At 49.3% G+C, this 23,770-nt stretch overlaps 2 protein-coding genes and 1 long non-coding RNA gene across 11 annotated transcripts in view; 1 reads left to right on the top strand and 2 right to left on the bottom strand.

The window, feature by feature from the left end:
• Positions 1–3,369: 3,369 nt before the first annotated feature.
• LAMP5 (lysosomal associated membrane protein family member 5) lies at positions 3,370–13,573 on the bottom strand. The gene is made up of 6 exons (XM_064415705.1): positions 13,269–13,573; positions 12,837–13,009; positions 12,526–12,657; positions 12,350–12,455; positions 10,831–11,019; positions 3,370–4,511 (listed from the first exon to the last, which is right to left on the bottom strand). The coding sequence occupies exons 1-6, from the start codon at positions 13,306–13,308 to the stop codon at positions 4,333–4,335; spliced, it is 819 nt and encodes a 272-aa protein (XP_064271775.1). The 5' UTR covers positions 13,309–13,573; the 3' UTR covers positions 3,370–4,332.
• A 734-nt stretch (positions 13,574–14,307) lies between these two features.
• LOC135297782 (uncharacterized) lies at positions 14,308–17,544 on the top strand. Its single transcript, XR_010359726.1, has 2 exons — positions 14,308–14,611; positions 16,487–17,544. It is a non-coding gene; the product is annotated as an uncharacterized LOC135297782 (long non-coding RNA).
• PLCB4 (phospholipase C beta 4) overlaps positions 17,069–23,770 on the bottom strand; it is a 191,156-nt gene continuing 184,454 nt past the window's right edge. For 7 of the 9 annotated variants that reach the window (XM_064415698.1, XM_064415699.1, XM_064415696.1 and 4 more), the window contains 3 exons: positions 23,645–23,731; positions 21,587–21,623; positions 17,069–18,857 (listed from right to left, as the gene is read on the bottom strand). In XM_064415698.1, coding sequence (XP_064271768.1) covers positions 18,769–18,857; positions 21,587–21,623; positions 23,645–23,731 — 213 coding nt within the window. In that variant the 3' untranslated portion in view covers positions 17,069–18,768. The remainder of the gene's footprint in view (positions 18,858–21,586; positions 21,624–23,644; positions 23,732–23,770) is intronic. The other 2 variants (XM_064415701.1, XM_064415702.1) reach the window with 1 other exon arrangement.

The raw sequence follows: 23,770 nt of genomic DNA, 5'->3' as shown, positions 1-23,770 counted from the left end.
TGCAACTTTCTTATCATTAGATACTTTAAGCAGTGTTCATCGAGTTTACCGAGAGTTTTGTCGATTTCAAAGGGGTTTTTTTGTGAACACCAGCTACTGGTGAGACAAATGCACATGCAAGTTAAATAAATTAATTAATAAACACTTTAAGCTTCAGTGTGTGGTTTTTTTCCCCCATGCCTTTTTTCTACTTTATACATTTGACCCAGTCCCACAGTATTGGACCAAGCAGATAACAAAGGAAAAAAGTGTTTTTTATATATATATATATATATATATATATACTTATATATATATTTATATACATACACACACACACAAGATACACATGTGTATGATGCACATACATATATAAATAGTGGTTTATAGCTGCCCCAAGTGATTTCTAAGTGTCAGTGCATCTCCACCTTTCTCTCTCCATGCCCTGATAATCCCTTTCTTTTTTCCTTACACATCCCAGTGTTCAGCTCCCAGCTGTTGATCTCACACCCACAGGCAGCAGTTCTTCCCAGTTTCCCCAGCAGCAGCAGTCAGCTGATGAATCTACAATGTTATTTGCTACCCTCAAGTCTCACAGGTGAGGATTTCTATTACTTTTGGTTTCTGACATCAGTAAATACTTCAAAATACATTGGAAAAATGTAATGCCATCACCTAAAAACAAGCAAACAAGGCATGTGGAGAGCGTCCATTCACTCAGAAGCTGAGCCCATGCTGCAATGAAATGATTCCCCCTGGCACTGAGGAGTGATGGCTGTTTCTGAGCTCACAGTTCTAAACCCACCCCCAAATCCTCCTCGCCGTGGTAGCAGAGGCCAGGACATTGACTGGCTGTGTCAGCCCCCTCCTCAGCAATACATCAATAATTGATAATTAAAGCTCTAATCACAAGTACTCCGTAAGTCATTAGCAGCTGCTTTGGTAAGTGCCTAATTACTGCAGGTCCTGGCAGAGCTCAGTAGGGTGATAAAGTGTATTTATCCACCTTCCACTGCTGTGTTCATAAACATCTAGAAAGCAAAGCTTTCAATTTGCAGCTCACCCATAAAAAGCCATCAATAAATGAAAGCTAAATACAAAATTAAATCACAACAAAGTGCTGCCATCCTGAAGATGCTGCTGCAGTTTGACAAGCAGGAGGGAAGTGGGACATAATCGCTCTCATAAATAATTCTTCATAAATAGGCTTGAAAAGCTTAAAGCAATGGAGAATTCAGATCAATTTTAGTAAATGTGAGCAAAAGGATGGAGAGAATGGAAAGATTTTAAAAGGTTTTCACCCAAAACCTTAAATAACTTTTTTTTTCAATCAAGATACATCAATCTGGGACACAAACTGTCACTGACATTAAATTACTGTTCCTTTTTTCTTTCTTCCCCAAATAGCAAAAACAATTCGGTCCAATTAAAAAAAAAAGTTTTGTCAGTTCAGAAAACCAGTAAATTAATTATTGCATTCCTGGAATCTGTTCCTAATGGCTTACAGACACACTCAGCCCCTGGAGACGATGCCAGGTGCTTCCTAAGGGAAACCTTCGTCTGCCATGAAGAGCAGCAGCAGCTTTGGGGTGTCCCCATCCAGTGGCCATTGCCACCACCGCGGTGCCCTGGGCGAGGCAGGGCAGTCCCCGGGAGTGCCCTGCAGCTCAGGGCAGGATGCCCAAGGACGGCTCTCAGGGGCCAGCAGAGGCAGCAGGAGCAGCCACGCCGGGCAGCGGCCCCAGAGCGGCTCCATTTGGGCAGGCACAGCCTCCCCCGGAGCAGCCTGGGCACGGTGTCCCCAGGCCCTGCCTCTGCACCGCACTGAGCAGGCCAGCCCAGCCCCGCTCGGCCCATCCCAGCCCAGCCCGGCTCAGCCCAGCCCAGCCCCGCTCGGCTCAGCCCAGCTCGGCCCAGCCCGGCCCAGCCCAGCTCAGCCCGGCCCAGCCCGGCCCGGCTCGGCCCGGCTCAGCCCAGCTCGGCCCAGCCCGGCCCGGCCCAGCTCAGCCCGGCCCAGCCCGGCCCGGCTCGGCCCGGCTCAGCCCAGCCCAGCCCCGCTCGGCTCAGCTCAGCCCATCCCATCCCAGCCCGGCCCAGCTCAGCCCAGCCCAGCCCCGCTCGGCTCAGCTCAGCCCATCCCATCCCAGCCCGGCCCAGCTCAGCCCAGCCCAGCCCCGCTCGGCTCAGCCCAGCTCGGCCCAGCTCGGCCCAGCCCAGCCCGGCCCAGCTCAGCCCAGCCCAGCCCAGCCCGGCCCAGCCCCTGCTGCCCCAGCAGCTCCCTGTGAGCCCTGAACTCCCAAGGTGGGAATGTCCCCCGGGTGCCCGGGATGGCTCCAGGGGGTGCAATCCTCCCACCCTTCCCACAGCCCCGTGCCAGGATGCCTCTCCAGCAGACAAAGGCAGTGCAGGGGCTCCTCTGGCCCCGCAGCTCAGCTGCTGGCTTCCCTTCTGTGTTTGATTCTTTGGGAGGTCGCAGTGGCAGATGTGCCAGGCTGAGGGGAGCTGGCTGGGAGAGCCTTCCTGGCCCCAGGGCAGACAAGGGTGAGGCAGGACAAAGCTCCTCTCTATTAGGGATGAACCTTTAATCCTTTTACTCACCCTCCTGCTACCTCTGGCATTTTCTAACTGCTTCTAAAAGAACCTTGTCTTGTCTTCTTTAATTACCAGCTTATTGTAGGCAGTGGCACTGGGCCAGTCTAGAGCTCACCCAGGACCCTTTCACTGCAGCTCTAAAGGAAAAGGGCAAAGCCACAATCATCGTTAGTGCCATAATTGGCTTTTTGCATCCAAATGAGAAAACAGCTGAGCACAGCACAGAAATGAGACCAGGAATAAGGCAGAACTAAAGGCTCATGCTGCATCCACTTTCAAAAAAATCCATAAATTTTGGAGGAGACTACACATTAAAGAACAGTTAAGTTTCTTCTCTTGCCTCTTTCCAATGCTGAAATTACTATTTTTTATTGTTTTAAGCTGAAAGAAAACAATCAAGCCTGTGTTTGAATTAAATCAGTTTAAGAAGAAGGAAGTGTTTTCCACACCCTAAATTGACACAAGGCCTGGACTAACTCCTGCTGAAGTAACACTGGAGCCAAGTGGAGTCAAAGGGCTCAGTGGGAATTGGACTGAACTGGAATGAAACACATCACTGCCCACACAACACACAGGAAAAACAACCAAGAGACAGAAGAAAATTAGGGACAGCCAGCAAATGACAGAATACTGAACCACACCATGGCTTCACCAAGGCATCTGCAGCACAACCACTGCTGGAAATAAATCCTACACGTGCCAAACACTCAGAGGATGCATTTGTGTTCTGATTCCATTGGTACCGTGGAGTGAGGACAAAGCATTTCAACATTTCACATTAAGAAGGCAAATCAAGCATTATGTATGTACATGTTTTAATTACTTTTAAAAATTGTCTACATTTAAGGATAGATTTCAAGGGTTCCCTTATATTTTGCTGTTATATTAGATTATACCTGAATAATCTGCATAGTAACTTTAACATTACTGTTTTCTTTTTCTCTGTTTTTTTTGTTTTGCTGTGAAAATTATCAGTTGCAGGTAGCAATGTAACATCTCAACCACAATCACAATACGTGCAGGATGCCCAGCCAGAAGCATTTCTCAGTTGACTTGCAGTAGCACGGCACTTTATAATTTGTGTATCAATACTTTTTTTTTTAACTTTTTTTTTTCTAAGTTTAGTTCAGATGTGGCTCAAGAAGCAAAAACAAACTTTCTTCACCCAGTCTCAAGTGTGGGGTCAGCTCCACAGCTGTGATCTGCTCCACTGGAGTTACTGACCTTGAATTTTATTTTTTTTCCCCAAAGCACACCTGCATTTGCCTCCATGCTTTTCTTAACATGAGTGCAAATTCGGGGATGTGGTTTGAGTCCCTTCATTGGAGGGCCTGCATGAGCCCTGTGCAATGGCTCTGTCTCACAGCCCTGCTTCCTGCACAGACAGGAATGTGGAGGGCTGAATGCTCCAAAGGTGATGCAGGGGGAGGTAAGAACCTCTTGAGATGGGAAAAAGGGAGAAAATAAATAAAACAAGAAAGCTACTTGTGCTCCCAGGGTGAAACTGTGACATGTGAAGCGTTTCTGTTTCCAGATGATCAGCCCAGCTGCTTAAAGAAGGTATTCAAACCACCTACAGACACTGATTCTCCTTACAGGGGCTGTGCTAAAGCCAAGCCTTAGCCTGAGTGTCTCCATGAAATGCTCAGGATTAGGTGCTGTGAATACCATCCCTTGCCCCCCAGAACGTTTCCTCACCCACAGAAAAAAGTGCTTTTGCTGTTTCTACCTGATCAGTGCTCGGGTTGCCCGGTGCTGCTCCTACCCCATGTGTTTGTACTGAGATCTGTCCCGAGGGATCTGCACCTGGCTGGCTGTCAGCTTGTGGTGGATGTGGTAGATGCCGAGGGTGATGACGATCACCAGCCCCAGGATCAGCCCCAGGATCAGGGGCAGCGTTTCCTCCAGCTGCTCCCTCTGGTCCACCGGGCACTTGTGTTCTGCAGGGGAAGAGAGGGGAGAGGGCCATGGCTGAGACTGTGCAGGGGCAGGGAGAGGAGAAGGGGATGGCTGAGACTCTGCAGAGGCAGGGAGAGGAGAAGGGGATGGCTGAGCCTGTGCAGGGGCAGGGAGAGGAGAAGGGGATGGCTGAGCCTGTGCAGGGGCAGGGAGAGGAGAAGGGGATGGCTGAGCCTGTGCAGGGGCAGGGAGAGGAGAAGGGGATGGCTGAGCCTGCGAGCGGCGCTGCCGGCGCTCCCCGGTCGCGGCTCCGCGCAGGACGGAGCGGCCGCAGCTGCCGGCGGAGCCCCGGGAGAAAATCAATTGCTTTGGAGCAGAGTGGAACCACCACTCACAACACAGGGAGAGGCTACATCTGTCAAACCAGCCCCTGCACTGGAAAAACACTCCCATGCCATAAGCTCAGCCCTCTCTGGCACCCAGGGATGGCCTGTTGGGAACAGGGCAGCCAAAGCCCGGGGCTCCCGAGTGACCAAAGAGCTGCTTTGTTCAGTCAGGCAGGGTCTGAAGAGGCCTCAGCACCAGTGAGGCTTTAATTCTGCACCAGAGTCAGCCTGCACATCACCCAGAGATCCCCCTCTATCTGCACGTTGGCAGAGGCCCAGCAGCACCTCTGCCGCTCTCCGTGAGCTCCCCAGGGACCTGGCAGCAGCCCTGGCAGAGCACACACAGTGTGTGTGTGTGTGTGTGTGTGTGTGTCAGACAGCACCCAGCACCCCACACTGTCCACCAAATACAGCAGAGGAGCCTCCTCCCAGGCTCACAAGCAACGTGAGCCCCGCCAGTGTTCTTGTCTCTCTGAGGAGTCTTTGCCACGGCCTAATAAACCACCAGAAAATAGTGATACAATGGGAAAAGACTTTTCTGTTGAGCTTGGAAAGGCCACTAAGGTCAGGAAGCATGGTACACTGGCAATCCTGGCTCTGCTCCCTTACACCTCCAGAGTCCACTGCAGGCCAGAGTGACAGGATCATGATGCACTTTTCCCCCACAGGATTGTTGCTTCTCCGTGCTGATGGACAGGCAGGGCCCATGCTGCTGAGATGGGGCTGCCAGGCTAAAAAGAAGAAAAGTGCCAGTTCTGGGGGAAAAAAAAGGGGTACGTGATAGAGGAAGGACAATTCTGCCTTCATTGTAGTAGAAATGTGCTGAAAACAATGACAACTTTAAGGAAAAAAAAAAAAAGGAAAATAGAAAGGCTGTGTGTTAGATGAACAAATACAAAGGGCAGCACCAATTCCCCCCCTTGCCAAAGACTGTCCAGATGGGTCCCCCGGGCAGCTGATTGCAGAGATCTGCAATAACCACGAAGAGCAAACGCTCCACAAATCTCACAGCATGTGGCAAAGAGCAGGAGAAACCCAGAGAGCCCCAGGCCCAGGCAGGAGGTGACAGCAGGGACCCATCCCCAGCAGTGCTGGCACCTCCAGGAGCTCCGCCAGTCCTGGAGTGCAGCCTCCTCCCAGCCACGGCATCAGGAAACACTTCAAGCTGTAAATCAGGTGAAACAAAAAAAAAGCAAAAGTGGAATGTGTCTAACACAAAAGAATGTCCTTCTCAGTTCCAGTTGCTCACTGTTTCACCAGAGGAGTGATTAATCACCAGGACTGTGGCACAGGCGATTCAGCAACTGCTGCAATGCAGGGGTTTTGTTTGTTTGTAGTAAGGAGAATGGGGGAGAAGTCCTGATGGTTACTCAGCTCCCAAAACTGGGTTTCTGGTGCTCCATGGAATCGTTCCCAGTTTAGGATGCTAAGGCCTGAGCAGCTTGCAGGGACACAAGCCCAGGAAAAGGCACTCCAGGGCAGGGCTGTGGGGCCAGGGCTGCTCGGACCCCCCTCCCCACAGCTACAAAGCAGCACCGGTCCCATGGGAAGGACCCAAGCTCCAGGAGCTCCAGGGCAGCCCCCACACGGCTGCACACAGGGTGTGCTGAGCTGCCAATGAGCAGGAGAGCACTCTGGCTGGACACGGATTTTTGCGGGGGAAGTGGCTTAGCTGAAACCCAAGAGAAGATGGAAACAAAGCTGCAGGAACCCAGCTGAGAGCATTCCCCGTGCTCAAACACACTGGGTTTGCCATGCACCTTTCCCTAACAGGAACACTCCAGGAGAACAGGCTGGATGTGCGGGGCTGCAGCCACTGGAGAAGGCAAAGCTAAAAGCACCAGTGCAGCAAACAGACCCAGCTCTGAAGCACCCACTTGTAACATTTGAATTCCACCAAATTTTGCCAAAGCAAACCAGCTGCAGGGCACAAAACATGCCAGAGGACGTGGCCAGAGATCTGTGGTCCACTGAAAGCCACGGCTGTGTGTAAGGGTCTGTGTCACAACTCAAAAAGGTGTCAGCTCCTGCAAGCAACCAAGCAAGAGAGTTCTTTATCCTGACACTATTTTTAGGAGGATTAAAATAAAATAATAAAGAAAGCCAACAGGAAGAAGGAAAAAAAGGCATTAAGCAAAGGTGTCAGTCTCCAGCAGCACATCCCAAACCCTGGTGGACCCGCTGCACCTCCCTGGGCAGAGCAGCTGCCTCTGTCCTACCCACACCTTCTCCTCACCAGAATCATCCCTTTTCTCCTTTTGGAGCAGATCACCAAAGCCTGGGCTCTCTGGAGACTGCAGGGGGAATGGGAATGGGGGGACACAGTATGGGGGCACTGGGAAGTGCAAAGCACAAACACATCTGCAGCAGGAGTGAGGCTCTGGCTGCTGACTGCAGGGAGGGTGAATTCTCCATTTTATCATTTTAATTCTCCATTAATATCATGTTAACCCACATAATTTTATGGCAGATACTTTCACATTATAACAAGGTACTTTAACATTTATACAGCATTTTTTCACCCCAGGAATTCAAATGAAGCATTTTTCACCCAAAGATTCCAAGCAAAGGCATTGAGGTCCACAACACAGCAGGGAAGCAGGCAGGCAGCAGGTCTCATTCCTGCTCCATCAGCACAGGAAAAGGCAAAGGGGGAACAGGAGGAGAGAAGGGTTTGCATCAAGTCCATGGCAGGCAAATTTGGATGCTCAACCCCCTCAAATATGGGTAGGTTAACGCTTGACAAACAGAGAACCACTGCACTGGGAACAGCTATGATTTCAAAATTAATGACCCTGCAGGAAAACAGCCCTTTCTGTCAAATCTTCCCCAGTATTACACTCCAGGCCACAGGATCTCAGTATTTCCCGGATTACTGGGGCTTACCCTCAGTGCAGGGAAGCAAGAAGGGCCTGGCAGAAAAGAGGAAGGGTGCTGGGAGCTCTGCTGCACCCCGGGCACGGCGGGGTCACCCTCTGGCAGGGGGGAGTCACCCCAGCCCCTGCCCGTGCAACACCCACTGCAGATGGAGTCACGGGAGGTGTTCGGGTGCATCCCTCGCTGCTCCTTTGTGCAGTGCCTCCTCCCAGGCTCACGCACTGCCACGGTTTCTATGGTGAGCGCTCGCCAGTTCCAGCGGCGGGCTGTGAAACCACCTCAGAGCCCATTCTCCTTCCAGGATCCTTCTGCGGAGCACGCACGGAGCACAGCCCGGCACAGGCACAGCCCAGCCCAGCACCCGCACGGGGGCTGTCCAACGGGAAACAGCCCGCCGGGTCCGGCAGCACGGGGCTGCGGGGTTTGAGGTGGCTGTTTGTGAGCAAACACTTAAAAATTAAATGAAGAGAAACCAGGTGCTTTTTAAAAAGTGGCCGCATACCTGGGAGCAAAGGACCCTTGAGACAACGCGGCCCTCAAGGGGCAGGTCACAGCTCCCTCTGAGCCACCCCAGCATCCAGTCCCTGGTTATCAGCTGTTCCATCCCTCTGTATTACTGGTTTTCATCATATTGCTTTAGATTGGAATTTTTAGATATAAAATCAAAAGAGCTGACAGTTTCTCTGGGGTTCTTTCCTCAGTTTAAATCTTTTCCTACCCTCTTGATCAAGCTCTCATTTTTCTCATCTTCTAAGCTGAAAAATGTACGCACACTTTCCCTATTAAAAAAAAAATAAATTAGTGAACTCTGCAAAAAATTTCTGCTGCTTCTCTATTGAAAAACAAAAATTTAAATAAATAAATAGATGTGGATTTGTGAAGGTTGGAAGCAGTGTCTCAAAAAAAAAATTCTAGCATGTGAATTTAAGCATTCAAAAAAAAAATTCTCGCATGTGAATTTAAGCATTCAAAAAAAAAACCCCAAGATAATCCAATCATTCTCTACAAGCTTTTTAACCTATCCTGCCAGGACAGTGTCAGGACTAATGAAGAAACCTTCCCCAATTTCTCTGTGGAAAAAGGGCCCCAACCCTCCTGTGTCTTGGTGATTCTTCTGCTCTAGCAGGTCTTTTTCTCTGCTCCAAAATATTTTAGAATGTTTTGTAGCTTGTCCATAATTAATAGGAATTTTACCTAATGGGAAATTAATGAAGCAAAAAGGAGAAGGCTAATTACTGTAATTTGAGATTGGCAGTGACTCTCAGACCCCACAAAGGATCCTGCTCTGCCATGTGTGTGCTGAGGACGAGCTCAGCTGGAGGGAAGCGCCGCTGGGAGAGCAGCAGTGCCCTGGATGGAGCCCCATGGATAAATCACCTCCCAGCACCTCTGACCAGCCCTCCAGTGCTCTCTGCTGCTTAACTTCCAGTGCAATCCAACAAAAAGGAGTGTAATTGAATAATGAGAGCAACAACTACAGAAAACCCCACTGAGCCTGACAAAGAGAGAAGCCATGCTGTCCTCTGGAGGAGGAATTCCCTCCGTGTGTTTAAAGATTGCTAAACCAACATCATCTCTTTGTGCGCTGGAAGAAGAAAAGCCCACCAAACCACAGCAACAACAGAGAAAACAAAATAGAAACAAAGTTGCTGCCTGACAGGAATGAGCATATAATGAAAACAGCAGGTAGATTCCTTTGGCAGTGAGCCCCGAGTTTGGTTGCTGCAACTGGGAGCTCGAGGACTTCACGAGTTTGGTATCATGGAGACACAGACTTGCATATCTTAAACACGCTGTTCTCAGCCCCCAAGGTCTGCCCAGCCCAACCCTGAGTGCAGGAATCCTGGATCTACAGGAGGAAATAAGAGGGTAAAGCTACGCCAACTACAAACATTACAGCAAACTATTAAGTTCTACTGTTTTCTCCCTGTAAATCTAAGAAAAACGTGGTACTACTTTGATACAAAAACACCCTGCCCACGGATAAAACCTACTCAGTATTACACTGGCCTTGCTGTGAGTAATTCAGCCAGGCAGAGCTCTGCCAGAGCCAGCACATGCAGCAGCACAAATTTACAACATCGGTGAGAGGATGTGAGTCGTGAGTGCAACCACTCAGCTCTGCAGCCAGTGCTGGGCTCTCATTGTGCTCCAAAATATTTCCCACATGCAAAATAATAAAGCTCCACGTTTTTAATGCTAGGCTTGAATACCACAATTTTCTAACTCATTATTAAAAGAGCTGGCCATTACACATTTTATTTGCACCTGGTTACAATAACGGGCTTGACTAATTATAGTGCTAAGGCAGCACAATGAAATGGGACTGGTCTGAGCTAATCCAGGTATGACTACACTGCCTCATTCAACCTGATGGGAAAACCAAGAGGGAGCCAGGGAGGAGGAACACCATGGGTTCCTTGGGATAAAGGAACCTGGGACTGCAGGAATCCTGTCCCACGGCAGCATTGCTACAGACTCCGGTGCAACCCTTGATGCAAAGAGCATGTTTTAACTCAGGTTTTCTTTCCCCCACCATGGATGTTCGGGAATCCCAGAAGCAGAATGGCACCCCGTGTGTTTGGTGCTCGAGGAGCCTCACTGCAGTCCCTGTTACACCTCCTTCCCCCTCACAATGGGCATTAATCAAACTGCAGCCAGGAACTGCACCCCCAGCATCCCCTGCCACTGCAGCCCAAGCTTCCTCAGCGTGCTCCAGCCCTAAGAAGCCCCTGGGGCTGTGCTGAGGCATTTTGTGCTGCAGAGGAGATACCCCAGCCTTGCAGGGCTCCCCAGGGATGCTGCACTGGAGCTTGCTGGCAACCTGACTCTGTAAGTACTTACAGAAGCCAACGTACATAAAACGACAGGCCGTGTTTTGGCAGCTGGGCTGAATTTGTAAAGCCTTTTGGGGAACCACGGAATGGGTTGGAATGGGACTGCACTGGTAACAGTGAGGGAGCACTGGTAACAGTGAGGGGAAGGTTGCTTTGGAAAAGGTGGGACCCAAATTCCTTCAGTACGTTGCAACGTCCCCAAAGGCCGTGGCAGCATCAGCACCTCGGGAGTGCAGGAGGTGCCTCTGCCTGCTCCTTACCTTCACTGAAGACGAAATCCGCGGGGATGTCGAAGGGCTGGAGCCGCACTTCCGACAGCAGGAGCTGCACGGACTTCTGGTGGTCGCTGGAGACGAGGGAGATGGTCTGCTGCGCCTGGCACTCGTAGGACCGCCCGGCAGGGGTCACCAGGGCCGAGAGCCGGTGCGAGCTGGCCGTGTGCTTCCCGGCTGGCCAGGGGACACACGGGGTCAGGCCCGGCCCCGAGGGGCCCCGAGCACAGGCAAGGGACCGCAGGCGTGCGTGCACGGCGCAATGCGGCAGCAGCGCCCTGCTGCTCCGGAGCGTCCTCCGGGGTGCGGGCCCGCTGCCCTGGGACACCCCGCAGCTCCCGCACCGCGGTGGGCTCCCGCCGGAGGGACACGGCTCCAGCACACCCAGCTGCTGCACACAGCGCTGGGCTGGCTGTGCTCCGCCAGCCCCGCTCCTGTCACTGCGCCCGGAGACCAAAGTGTGAAATGGTTCCCCTTCACTGGCGCTCGGGGTGCAGCCCGGGACTGTGCCTCTGCTCCCCGCTTTTGGGAAACACCCATTCTGAATGGCTCTGAATCCAGGGGGAAGGAGCAGAGCCATGGGGACCACCCCGCAAAGCAAGACGGGCCATAAAGCCCTTCTGAAAATACACCGTGACCGTCTCACCCAGGTGTCAATTAGAGAAAACATTCTCCCATCACACCAAGCTTGTTTTGCAAGCAAAGGCAGGTGGAATGAGGGGTATCTTCCACCTCCTGCTCTTCTGCAGCCCTTTGTTCCCCGTGCACAAAAAGGCAATCGATGCTTCACTGATGGGCAGGGGCTGATGCAGCAGGTCCAGCTTCGCGTTTTGGGGCCTCAAACAGTGGGAACACCAGTGGGAAAGCAGCCCTAAAACCAGCATGTCTTATGGCAACAACCCTAAAAGGGCTATTCACTGGAGTTGGAAGATCCTGAGGGAGAACGATTTGCAAATGACAATATTTCATTTTTCAATTCAAGACAACACATTTCTGAGCCAAAATGAAATAAAAGCAAGATGAAAACCAAAAGAATGGAAACCAGTGAGAAAAGAGGAGGCTGCTGGGTGCGGAGGTGTGTAGGGGTATGATACTGATGTCAATCTCAGTTATCTTGGGGAACTGCTGCTTTCCCACCTATTCAACCATCATCGGGATTAACCTCAAAAACAATCTCCCCGCAGGAAAGGAGACAAGTTTTTTCATGGGCTTTTTCCAGCCCAGGCGTCTCCCTGTCCCACCCGTGGGGCCGCGGGTCCCACAGGACAGCGCAGCAAACGGGCAGAGCTGGGCTTTCCCTCCCCCGGCAACCGCGGTGATTAAAAACAAGGGAAAAAAAAAAAAAACAGCGGAGAAAAAAAAAATACTATAATATGCGGTTTAAACCCGGCAGCTGGTCCCGACTTTGACGGGAGGATTTGTGGTTTCCTTTTTCCCGTAAGGTACATGCAGGAGCAGCCCGGCCCCGCGCCCGCCCCGGGATCTCCCCTAAAACCCGAGCGCTTACGGCTCACGGCATCCTTGAAGTAGGTGCGCTCGGAGGTGTCGTAGGTGAACTGGATCCGGCTGAGCTTCCACGACGCCTCGGGGCCCCGGGACGTGTTGTGCCCCTCCTGCCGAGACAGGGCCGGTCAGGACCCCGCGGAGCTGCCGCGCCCCGGCCCGGCTCCCGGCAGCCCGTACCTTCAGGAAGGAGAGCCTGAGGGTGTACGCTTGGTCCAGCCAGGAGAGCTCCAGCTCCGACTCGTTCGTGCCGCACTTGCCCTTCATCTCGGCGCCCCGCGACAGCGGGATGTCGGCTTGCTCCGTGATCAGCTGCAAGAGGGGAGCGGGGCTCAGCGGGGCGACCCCCGAGCGTCTCCCCACTGCCCCGGCTGGAAATGCTCGGAGGGAATAAAGGACTTTCCGAAAGTACCGGCAGGTGCGTGCGTGTGTGTGTCCCCTGCCATCCCCGGTCCTGCTGCAGCCCCGGGCCGCCCCCGGCCCCCACTCACATCCACATAATTGCTGGCCCACACGTCGTAGGGGACGATGAACTTGGCGGCGAATTCGGCCATGAGACACGTCGTCCGGTTTTCCCGCACCACGAAGATGTCCTTCTCGGGGTTGGGGGAGAGCCCGGAGAGGTTTTCAACTTCTTGCTCGGCGGCCAGGCGAGCCGCGGCGTCTGCGGGCAGAGCGGGGCTGAGCGCCGGCAGCCCGGGCCCGGCCCCGAGCCCCTGCCGCTCGCCCCAGCACCCCCCGCCACCCCCGGCCCGCTGCTCTGTCGTGACGGGGGCTCCTGTCGCGACAGAGCGGCTGGAGGAGATGGGGCAGCCGGTGGCGCTGATGCGAGAGCGGTGCCGTGACAGCGCCGAGCCCGCCAGCGCCAGCGGCTGCCGGGTCGCGACAGGCTCCGTATCGCGACTCGGCACCCAGGTACTCACGCAAGATGAAAAGCAGCCCCGGGAGACGCCCCCCGGCCATGCTCCCTGCTCTGTCCCGGCTGCTGCAGCTGCTCCTCCGAAAGGTCCGCTCCGAGGAAAAAAAAGAAAATTAAAATAAAAAGGAGGGGGGGAAAGCCGCACACCTCCTTTCTCAGGAGCCGCACAGGCTGCAAAAGCACTCTGCTGCGGAGTGGCGGGGAGGAGGGACGGGGAAAGTGTGTGGGTGTGCGGGGAGGAGGAGGAGGAGGAGGGGAGATGCCGGCGGAGCTGATGGAGCGCCCACGCCGAGGGACGGGGCGTACGCGCCGCCGGGCGGGGAGGAGGGAAGGAGGGAAGGAGGGATTCCCCCCTCCGGCGCCGGGGCCGCGCCGCACTGCCGGGGATCCCCGCGCGGCCGGAGCGAGCCGGGCTCAGCCCCAGCGCTCCCCCGGCTGGGAGCGGCGCCGGGACCCCCGCCCCGGGGTTTGCCGGCGGTCCCTGTCGGGGCACCGACGGGACGGAGGAGGGGATACCTGCTCCTGTGCCGGCTGCTCACAGAGCGTCACTAATTTCGGTGGAGGCGAACAGCTGCTCCGCGTGTTAATTTAGGAAAAGCGTGCAGTTATTTTTGTGTGGCAAGGTCGGAAGCAAACCCGCATCCTTCTGTGAAGGGCCATCGACACACCTGAGCTCTAAGACGTGGCAAACCACAACGCGCACCGTCACATAAAACCCAGCAGCAACCAGAGGGTGCTTTAAAACAGAAACAACACGGCCCATGCCAGTGCGGGGCGTTCTTGGGGGGACAGGCAGGAGGTGTGTCGGAGGTGGGACAGGTGCCCAGCCGGGGTTTTGCCCCTGGCCGGGTCAAAGGTGCGAGACAGCGGAGAGGGGCTGCCCGCCCCTGCCCCCGGCTGCGGGGCCCCTCAGCTCCGAGCCGGGGCAGCGCTTCCCTCGCTCGCTGTCAGCCGGGCAGGGGCGGCGCTGGCCCCGGGAGGAGCGGGCGATCCCAGCCCGGCTGCGCCGCCGTTCCCGGGCTGCTTCCTTGCTCCCGTGATGCCACCTTGAAATATTTCTTCCCCCCCCTCTCACCGGGGCCTTTTTTTTGGAGCTTTAACGCGCTGCCAGTCTCGCCCCGGGACCAGGAGCACATCCAAATATTTAGGATTTACAGCGACACCAGTCCCAGGAGCAGCGGGGATGAAGGGCCCTACACTAAGGATGGTTTTTCGGTAAAAAGCCAAAGGGACAGCAGCGATCCGGCGTGATTGCATTACTGGATTCACTACCAATTCACATTTCTAGTTCAGGAAAAGGCATCTGGAGGAAACGGTCCAAGGTTTTGCAAAGCAAGACATTGCAAGGTGAGTTTTGATTGTGGGCAACTGCCCTTTCTCTGCCAGGGCACACACGTGCAGAGAGGGGCTTTCTTGCTGGGAAATGGCTTTTTTTAAGCAATAAAAACTGATACTAAAGGAATTTTCTTTTTTAAACTATAATGTTGACATTTCTTTTCTGCTTTCTGTACATATTAAATACATTCTGACCATTTCCCTTTCTCTCCTGTCTCACGATAAAAAGCCATTCCTGCACACCCCCAAATACAGTCAGACCTGTGTCGGTTGTGGTACAGGATTAACCTATGGATAATAATTTCAGGGGACTATATAAAGGAAAAAAATTAATCTTCTAGAAAATATAACCTTTGACTGTAACAGGCTGTACTTCTGTGATGATTTTAGTGCCTGGCTTCCTCAGGTCCTACACTGATGAGCTCAGTGTCTGACTACCCTTTATTTCCTTCTCTACTCCACTATTTAATTTCCAGCCTTTTTGAGGTTTCTAGGTAGATTTTAATGCCCAAAATACATGATTCTGAGCAGCTGCCCCTGCATCCAGCCTGTGCAGGATGGTCCAGAGAGCAGCTGGGAGAGAGCAGCTGTGCTGGAGCGGGGGCAAGGCTGCCCCCCAGCCCAGAACTGTGCTCCCCCAGCTGCACAGCACAACAACAAAGCCTTCAGCTCCAGGGACAATTGCCACTTCCAGCCTGCAGAGCTGCCTTCATCCTGCTCTCCGTGGCAAATGAAAGGGAAAGGCCTCAGGCTTCCTAGCACCAAGCAACCCCCAAAACACAGGGCAGAAAGGTCTCATCCGAGCGAGCCAGTGCAGCATCAGCACCCTGGGACAGTTGATGGTCCCAGACTAGGTCACCTGCCCTGCCACCTGCCCTCAGCCCCAGCTCTGAGGGTATCTCTGAAGGCTGAATCACCCTCGCTACCCACAGCTCCCAGACATAGCTGCCTGCAGGGAGCACAAAGCACAGGGACAGCCAGGCTGCAGCACTGGGACCACTGCTGACACAGCCAGCAGGAACAGGGCTTTACATCCAATGGGGTTTGGTGGTTTCACCACCTGAGGCGTATTTTGGGTGATTTCCTAACTGCATGCAGGTGGTACAGGACTTAAAAAGGCCCCCACCTGGAAACAGTCAAGTTAATGACCAGCCCCCAAATTACTGCAAGTGCAAGAATAGCAGGCTGCCTAGGTGTCATGACCCTCCCCATCACAGCTGAGCTGAATTTATCTGAAGCGACTCAGAGAGGGGAAAATCTGCCACTTCCCTCCATGAAATTTCACTGAAGTGGAATCTATCACCCCGGCAGGGAATGACATTTTAAACTGCTTTAACTCGGTATCAATGTTCAAATTGATTAGCCTATTTCATCTCAATGGAAATTCTCACCTCATTACATTAGCGGCCAAACTTCAAATAATTTTTGAATCAAATACTGCTTAAACAGTATTTCAAAACACTTAGCTGACAAAATTCATCACTTAATTTCAAATTACTGCCTGCATTTTATGCTAAATTGTCAGTGGATGAAATAGGTATCAGTGTGGGGAGCTGAGGCGGGGAGCCGAGGTTTCCTGCTCGGCAGTTTCAGAGCAGCCCGTTTTCCTGTCTGAATTGATGGATGTCTCGCTGCTGGCTGAGCAGGGAGCACAGTCTCAGACAGAGGCTCTGGACAGTATTTTCTGTCTCTCCAAAACCTGCGTTTTCCCCTCCGGGGATGGGATTCACCAAGGAATTAAATAGGCAGGTTTATCTTCTCAGGGACAAGCCCTCCATTCCCAGTGGTTTCTTTAGCAGGGCTTTCCAGCCAGGCTCTACATGAGCTTAAGATGCTTCACCATCCAGTTCTCTCCATACCTGGTCTGTCATTTGCTCCTCCTCACAGGCTAAAAACCACTGCAGTAGGCAACAGTGTAGAATACCAGCTCACGGCACTGTCTCCACCAGCTGTTTTAGAGGACATCTTTAATTAAAAGAAAAGTCACCATAAAAATCCTGTCCAGCGTGCTCTGAAAACACTTCTGCTTCCAGCTCCATCCAGCACTTGAGCCAGGCTTAGAGAGCAGCTCTCAGTACACAACCTGTCTTTTAAAACATTATAAAGGACCAGGAGCTACCTTCACAGGCTGTGGCATCACAATGGGAATTCTGAATACTCATCACAAGTCTGCTCCAACCCTGCTTTAAACACCTGAAAATTCACTGACCTCTGTCTCAGTGGCTGCTACACTGCGCTCGGGTTGCTGCATTTCCAGGTTGTGCTGCTGCACTCCACTGGGGCAGTTCTCTAGTGCTGCACAATGCTTCTATCACTTATATAACATAAAAAAAAGAGACTCCTTTGACTAAATAAGCTGTGATAAAAATATATTTACACTATGCACATTTTTACAGGAAATACAATTTGCTAAAATCTCTAATTAATAACACCACCACCCTGCAATTCACTGCAGTCAAAACTAAAGGATTTGAATTTTTAAGGTTTTTATTAGAGAAGTTGAAAGTTTCATCTCAGGACCGACAATAACATAATTATCTCTCTTCATTTATTTTGTTTATAGGAATATGTAGAATTTGTTTGTACAAGCATATACAACAAAGTAATTGGTGCTTAGTACATTGAAATCAGAAATCTGATTTGTTCTAAACTACCAGTTTTCCATGCAGTCATCTTTGAATTGGCAGCATGGACAAATTCCAAGCCGAATGCTTACATGCATTGTTTTGCAATATAACTACAGCAAGCTCTGGAAACATGCAAATTGACACATTAGCAAATTGGTTTTATATCTAATGGACATAAAAAGATTATTCCTGATATGAAATTCTGAAAATCTGCATAAATACTTCTGTGTAAAATTAAATTAGTTATGTACTTCTCTTTTACTACAAGTATCAAGAATGCCCACGTAATTAATATACACACATATATATAGAGACCTTGTAATGCTAAAAGTCTTTGTAATTAATCAAACAATATTCTGTGCCATACATTTACTCAGTATTTACCAGCTAGTAGCATGACTGTGGTCATATAGTAGGCATGACAGCCTTATAGCATTTGTATCACATGCAAACATACTCTTAGCATTTTTGTTTACTAATTTTATCACGTAGCAACATGTATGTGAATTTCTACAATGTTGTGTTTCCCAAGTGTATAAATACTTTTTACATTTTCACAGTTACAAACTTTTTGCCAAAAGCCATTTAAACAATCTTTTAAGTTACAATGAGCTGTAGTATCCGGGATCTGCAACAACAGGATCAAAATGCAATTTCTATACAAGCAATGTAGGATGTAAACTTTTCTTAAAGTGCCTAATACGTAATTCCTTAGAGCACTGATCAGTTTTGGCACGAATACACTGTATTTCCCTCAGGTTATCCACTGCAGTGACTGCTACAGGATATTGGCTCCCCTCAGAATTGATAGAGTTGATATGGCACTTGTGAATGGCATCGTTAGGCTGCAGAAATACCCTGTCAAGTTACTGCTGCAGCTGATGAATGTGGCCGATGACTTTGTACTCGCTGTACTTTTGAATATACGCAGTTACCTTTCAACTGCCTGCTGCCTGCAAAAAAACCCATTTAAATGTAATTTAAAATCAAACTCAGCTCCTCACTATCCTAATTATTACTTGGCATACGGTCCCGTTCACTGGGCTCAGGGAACATCAGGTGCAGAGCATCTGACAAGGCGTGGCCTGGCGGCGTGGGGCTTCTGCACAGCACGTCACACATGAGAACACAAATGGGAAATTACAGCACGCGAGCTACAGCTTTGCTGCCATCTGACATGATGTTAAAGGAATCTCCTGTGCTTCGAGCCTCTGATCGCGGGATTCTGACGCAGGCACCGTGCCTGGTGAGATACAGAAACAGCATGGGGTTTAAAAAGCTCTCTGCATTTCAGTTGGGGTTTTTCTGAACAAAGGAAATTCTTATGGAAATCCAACAAAGGAAATTCAGTGCCCAGTGTTAAAAAAGAAACAATGCAAACCTTAAGACTTGATGGTCCATAGCTACCCTTGAAATATTAAGAACAAAAAAACCCAAAACAAACCCCTGCCAAAACCAAACCAAACCAAAGGCCCACTCTTCAACCTCAGCAATGTTATTTTGAATTTTGCTCTCATTTTAAGGATGCTGTGCTCTCCAGCTTCAATTTGCTTGTTGAGGCTTTAAACCACTGTTGCTGGCCTGCGATCCATCTCTGCTTCCAGCTTCACCATCTGCTGCATCTCCTTTGCCTGCAATCCAAAATAACCGCATGAAGCGCTGCATTAGACCTTTTGCTCCCAATGAAGCATGTTTCACATGAGAGTGTCTGAGTGACACACAGGCTAAGCACACTCAAGAGACAGGTAACAACATTATTTTTACACCCCTCGTCCCCCCACCCCACGCCACTCTGTTTTCCAAATTGGATGTAATCCTTATATCTACAAATTCTTAGGAAATATTTTTTATTCTATTCTGGGAGTCATGAGTTGACTTTCTAAAGAAGTGTGTGATAAAATGCAGAAGCCCCAGTTTTGGGGAAGAAGTTAGGCAGATGCCAATTTACTGTTTCTCCAGATAGGAAATGTCCAGGAATGCATTCTTACTGCTGTTGTGAGAGTACTGCAATGTGTTAACGCCTGAAATGCATCATGATCTGGACTTGCTTCTTTCATAAAGAAAAGGAATGATAAAAACCCATCAGTGTAACATCTCCCTTGCAGTAGGCAAGATTTTTTAAGTGGTATTTTTAAAAAATAGTGTATTTTTAAAAGAACATTTTTGTCTGACGTGGAGATCCTTATAATTACAGAGGGAGTGTTTTTCACCTCAGGATTAGAACACTGATATGTGCTCCATGGGACTACACACCCTGAAGCCACCTGAAACTGCACCCAAATGCATTATGCAAAATCCAGCAATGAAAACATGCCAGACCTCATATAAACTCTGCCTGCCTCGGGCTCTGCAGGCAGAGTTAAAGCTCTGTGTGTAAAGGGTGACTGGCCTGGGAATCCCCTCCCAGAGGGCACCTTTTAAATTCCCTTCCTCTCTCTCTCAGATGCACAGAGCCACACTCTCTCCTCCTGTTATCATGTTTTGGTTTGAAACTCTGCAGTTTAAAGAAACTGAGAGTCAGAATCTCCATTTTCCCTGGGGGTTCTCAATCTGGGAAGTTATTTAAATCCATGCCCCAAGGACCCTGAATAAACTGACCCTGAGGGCAAGCTCACCCATCTATACAATCAAACTCAGGAGCATTAGGACAAGTTTTAGGAAGAGACAATCCAAGCTATTTTCTTTGGTGCAATTGCTGTATTATCCATCATGCAGGGATTAATGGTTAGGGGACTTGATTTATTTAAACTATGTTCCCAGAAGTTGTAAAAGTTGCTTAGACAGGGAACTTTGCTGTACTTAGGGAGTAATCTATTCTGGATGTGCAAACACACATTTGCAGAGGTGAAAATGGGCAGATGTAGGAATAAAGTAATGAGGGTGCACTGCTATTCCTTTTCAAGGTAGATGTGGATTTATGCAGATGTGACATACCTGCCTTCTTGAAAAATCTAGCCCTGCACTTGCTTAACCATCCTTATCATCTTCTTGGGGAAAAAAGTAATTATGATAACAGCAAAGCAACCATCATAAATATGATTAAAAATTAATTGACATTCTCCATTTAAATGACTTAAAAAGCTTGAAAGTAATGAAGAAATAATTTTAACATGAAAACATGGAAACGTAATAAATAAATTAATATGGACAACCTCTTCTGAAATGTTGGCTGAATTTTGCCTGTGTGTGAAATGAAACATCCAAACAGAACAAAACCTGGTGTTTTTTTCTCAGTGACTCACACATTTCACGTTTCAGGCTTGTGACTTGACTACAGGCACAGTGTGTCCTATAAATATTTTGTGTCCCAGTGTACTGTGTATGGAATTCTTTTAGAGAACCTGGCTTCAAAGACCACATTAGCATCTAGCAGAGGAGCAGGATCTCGTTTGTGCCGTTCTGAGGCTGGGTCAGAGAGTGCATTCTGATGGGAACACACCAGCACAGCAGGACAAGCCTCTGAACCTACAGTGGATCCAGGGAGCCAGGGCCAGCCAGGGACTCTGCTTTCAGGGTGCTCTCTACTGAGATCTCACACAAGCTAGGAAAAACATACAGTAAAAAAATATTTTTTTTTCCCTAGGCTAATGAGAGTTTTTTTCATTACTATGTGTCCATAAATAAATGTTGTTACAGCGGGTGCTGTCAGTAGTGCAAGATGTTACCAGTTCAAGGGAGTACTCAGATCAGGCAGTGCTGCACAAGGGGATGTTCCAGCCCAGTGCAGCTCTGTCCCTTGGAAAGACAGGGGTTAGTAGGGATTTCTTGGAGTAACGATTATTTAGGAAGCCACAGCAGCACAGCCACATCATAAAGTGTAACTGCCAGAGCTTGTAACATGTTGGAATTTGAAGTGAATTTTAAAGGGCTCTTCCACAGACACTAGGAAGCTATTTCCAGCCATCTATTCTATATTTGGCTATTCTTAGATGGAATTACTTATTTTATTAGCATACTGAGATATGTGGATAGCCTTTGTCTGACTATCAGCATTAGCAGTTAATCATATGTGTGTTAACACTAAAATACTTTTCTTAGATCAACAGACACTCTCACAGACACAATTTAGAACTCTAAGCAGATCTTCCAGTAACAGCAGCTAATGTACAAGTTAATCTCCAAATATTTCCTCTGCGCATCACTGTTCATATTCATCTGAATTTTAGATGCTAAAGCACAAAATACTGCTAATATTGTGTCAGGCTCAAATATCTGTGTGCAAACAAGATTAGCACTGTGCTCACTGTGTCAATGGCACTTCCCAATGGTTGCATTTACAAGGAGGGCTCCAATGATAATGATTTAATTTAGAAGGAAAGCACACTGAAATAATAGTTTGCTTATTATACGTCCATCCTACCTTGTGTTTGAGACACTGCATGACAGGATTTCAAAAGCTGTTTGTACAAAAATAAAAATGTCAAAATCGAGTAATACAACAAGAAGCAAATTAAATGAATGAAAACTGAAGTGATATTGAAAAATTAATGCAAGAAAAACATACACAAAACAAAACAAATTTAAATTTATAACAGTTTGTACTGAAGCCTGTTTCCACCCATAATTCTACTTTTCTCCATTGTATATTTGTATGAAAATTTTCTTGCCTTGTTCAGGAAAAAGAAGTGTTTCAAAATTCGCATTAAACAAATACCACTGGATCCAACTAACTTGCACACATCAGTGTCTACAACAGTGATACCAGAGCCAGCTGGGGGCTGCACTGCTGCACTTTTGGGGCTACAAGGAAATGGTCCAAACAGCACGTATGGAAAGGTATGCTCTGATGGATCAAATCTGAGTTAAAAAGCTGTTAAGGACACCCCCTGTGGTGGAGGCCACCACAAGCCCACACACCAGCGATAACCAGCACACGGAGCAGCTTATTCCATTTAATAAGTGATGATTTATCTGACTTAAATGACAAATGAGCACGCTCACGTAGGCTGCTGCCATCCCTCAGCTGCAGAGCTGTAAGCCCAGGTGAGGATGTATCTAATTGCTCAGAGGTGACCCTCCAGTGACTCACACTTATCCCAGCTCCCTTACACAGAACGTGGTTATCACATCATGCTCAAAAGCACAACCAGAATCATTCTCTCCTCTCCTTATGTATTTTGAAAAATGCATCCAAAGCTTTCTGAAGCCAGTGGAAAGAAAGAACTGATAACACCATAGCTCTGGATCAAGCCCATCATTTTTTGGCAGCTATCACAGTGATGCTACAGATCTGCCATGGCCCAAACTCCGCCCCAGCTCCTGCCTCCCCCAGCTCCTGCCTCCCCCAGCTCCTGCCTCCCTGCCTTTAGGTACTGCAGGAGCAGACTGACTGCAGATCCATCACGCTGGTCTACAGCAACCCTGAGAGGGATCGGCGTGGGACTCATGGCTGTTACCCAGGAGGAGGTGGAGTGCTCAGCAGAGCCCTGCTGCCTGGGGCTCGGTGGTGGCAGCCACCTGAGCTCTCAGAGTGCTGTCACACCCTGAGTTACCCAGGCTGCAGCTTTGGGCTCTCTCCTGACACTGGAAAGACTTGATTTGCCTATACTATTCCCTTCCCTATCTGTCTGCAAGATGGCTTTAACTTGTACTATGGTGTGTTCCAGAGAGTTCAAGTTCTGAACATTTACCAAAGAAGTGAGAGCACAGCCCTTAACAGTGGTGGCTATTAAATGCTCCCCTTCTCTCTCACCTCACGGAACTGCTGGGTATATTCCCCTTGCAGTTTACATTTTTAAGTGCAGTACTGCAAGTCTGTGCAACTATTCCAGCTCTTCTGGCTCAACCTTTCAGCAAGGGAACTGCTCAGAACATACTGTTGCTTCCACCAGAAATATGATGAGAATTTCCCTTTCCTTGCCAAGTAGTTTTTCAATTAAAAAAAAAAGGAGCTTATAAACTAGCAGAAAATAATAAGGTATTTTAATTAGGAAAGGGTGTACTAGTACAGATAAAACTCCCCATGCTACTGTACATCTAGAATTCAGTCCAAACTCACTGCCTCTTGGAGTTCAGAGATGCTCTGGGCACGTTTCTCCTCTAATTTTTCAATCATCACTAGAAATGTAAGTTCCAAAATGAAGTAAACTGACTTGCTTGAGTTACTTTTGGGGAGTAATTAAAATGGATATGCTGGGTCCTTAATGACTGTCATATCTGGCTAAGGAGTATCAGTGTGGCTGAAAAGCTGAAAGTGCACTCTGGCTGAGCAGTTCAGCTCCCACAGGCTCAGCTGAAACAAATCTGGTGCTGCATCATCATTTAAGTCACCTCTTCATTTTGACTCCCAAAGTAGGTAGTGACCAGGAAAAAGTCCCCACTTTGGTAAAGACTTACATTCAGAAGGATTCTACTCAGCCTGACTCTGCTTACTGTTTTCTCTAGCTTGCTTTTCTCCTAAGCCTTTAAAACAAGATACCTGCTCATTCTGCTTCTCCAAAACTTCTAAGTGCTCAAGTTGAACTTTTTTCAACTGATCCATTTCCTTTGACTGCTTCATTGCCAGCTGTGATTGAGAGAAAATAATGGGGGGGGAGAATATAAC

This window comes from Passer domesticus, chromosome 3 (assembly GCF_036417665.1).
Source record: "Passer domesticus isolate bPasDom1 chromosome 3, bPasDom1.hap1, whole genome shotgun sequence".
Taxonomy (NCBI): domain Eukaryota; kingdom Metazoa; phylum Chordata; class Aves; order Passeriformes; family Passeridae; genus Passer; species Passer domesticus.
Note: the sequence above shows the minus strand (reverse complement) of the source record. Positions and strands in the feature narration are given on the sequence as shown.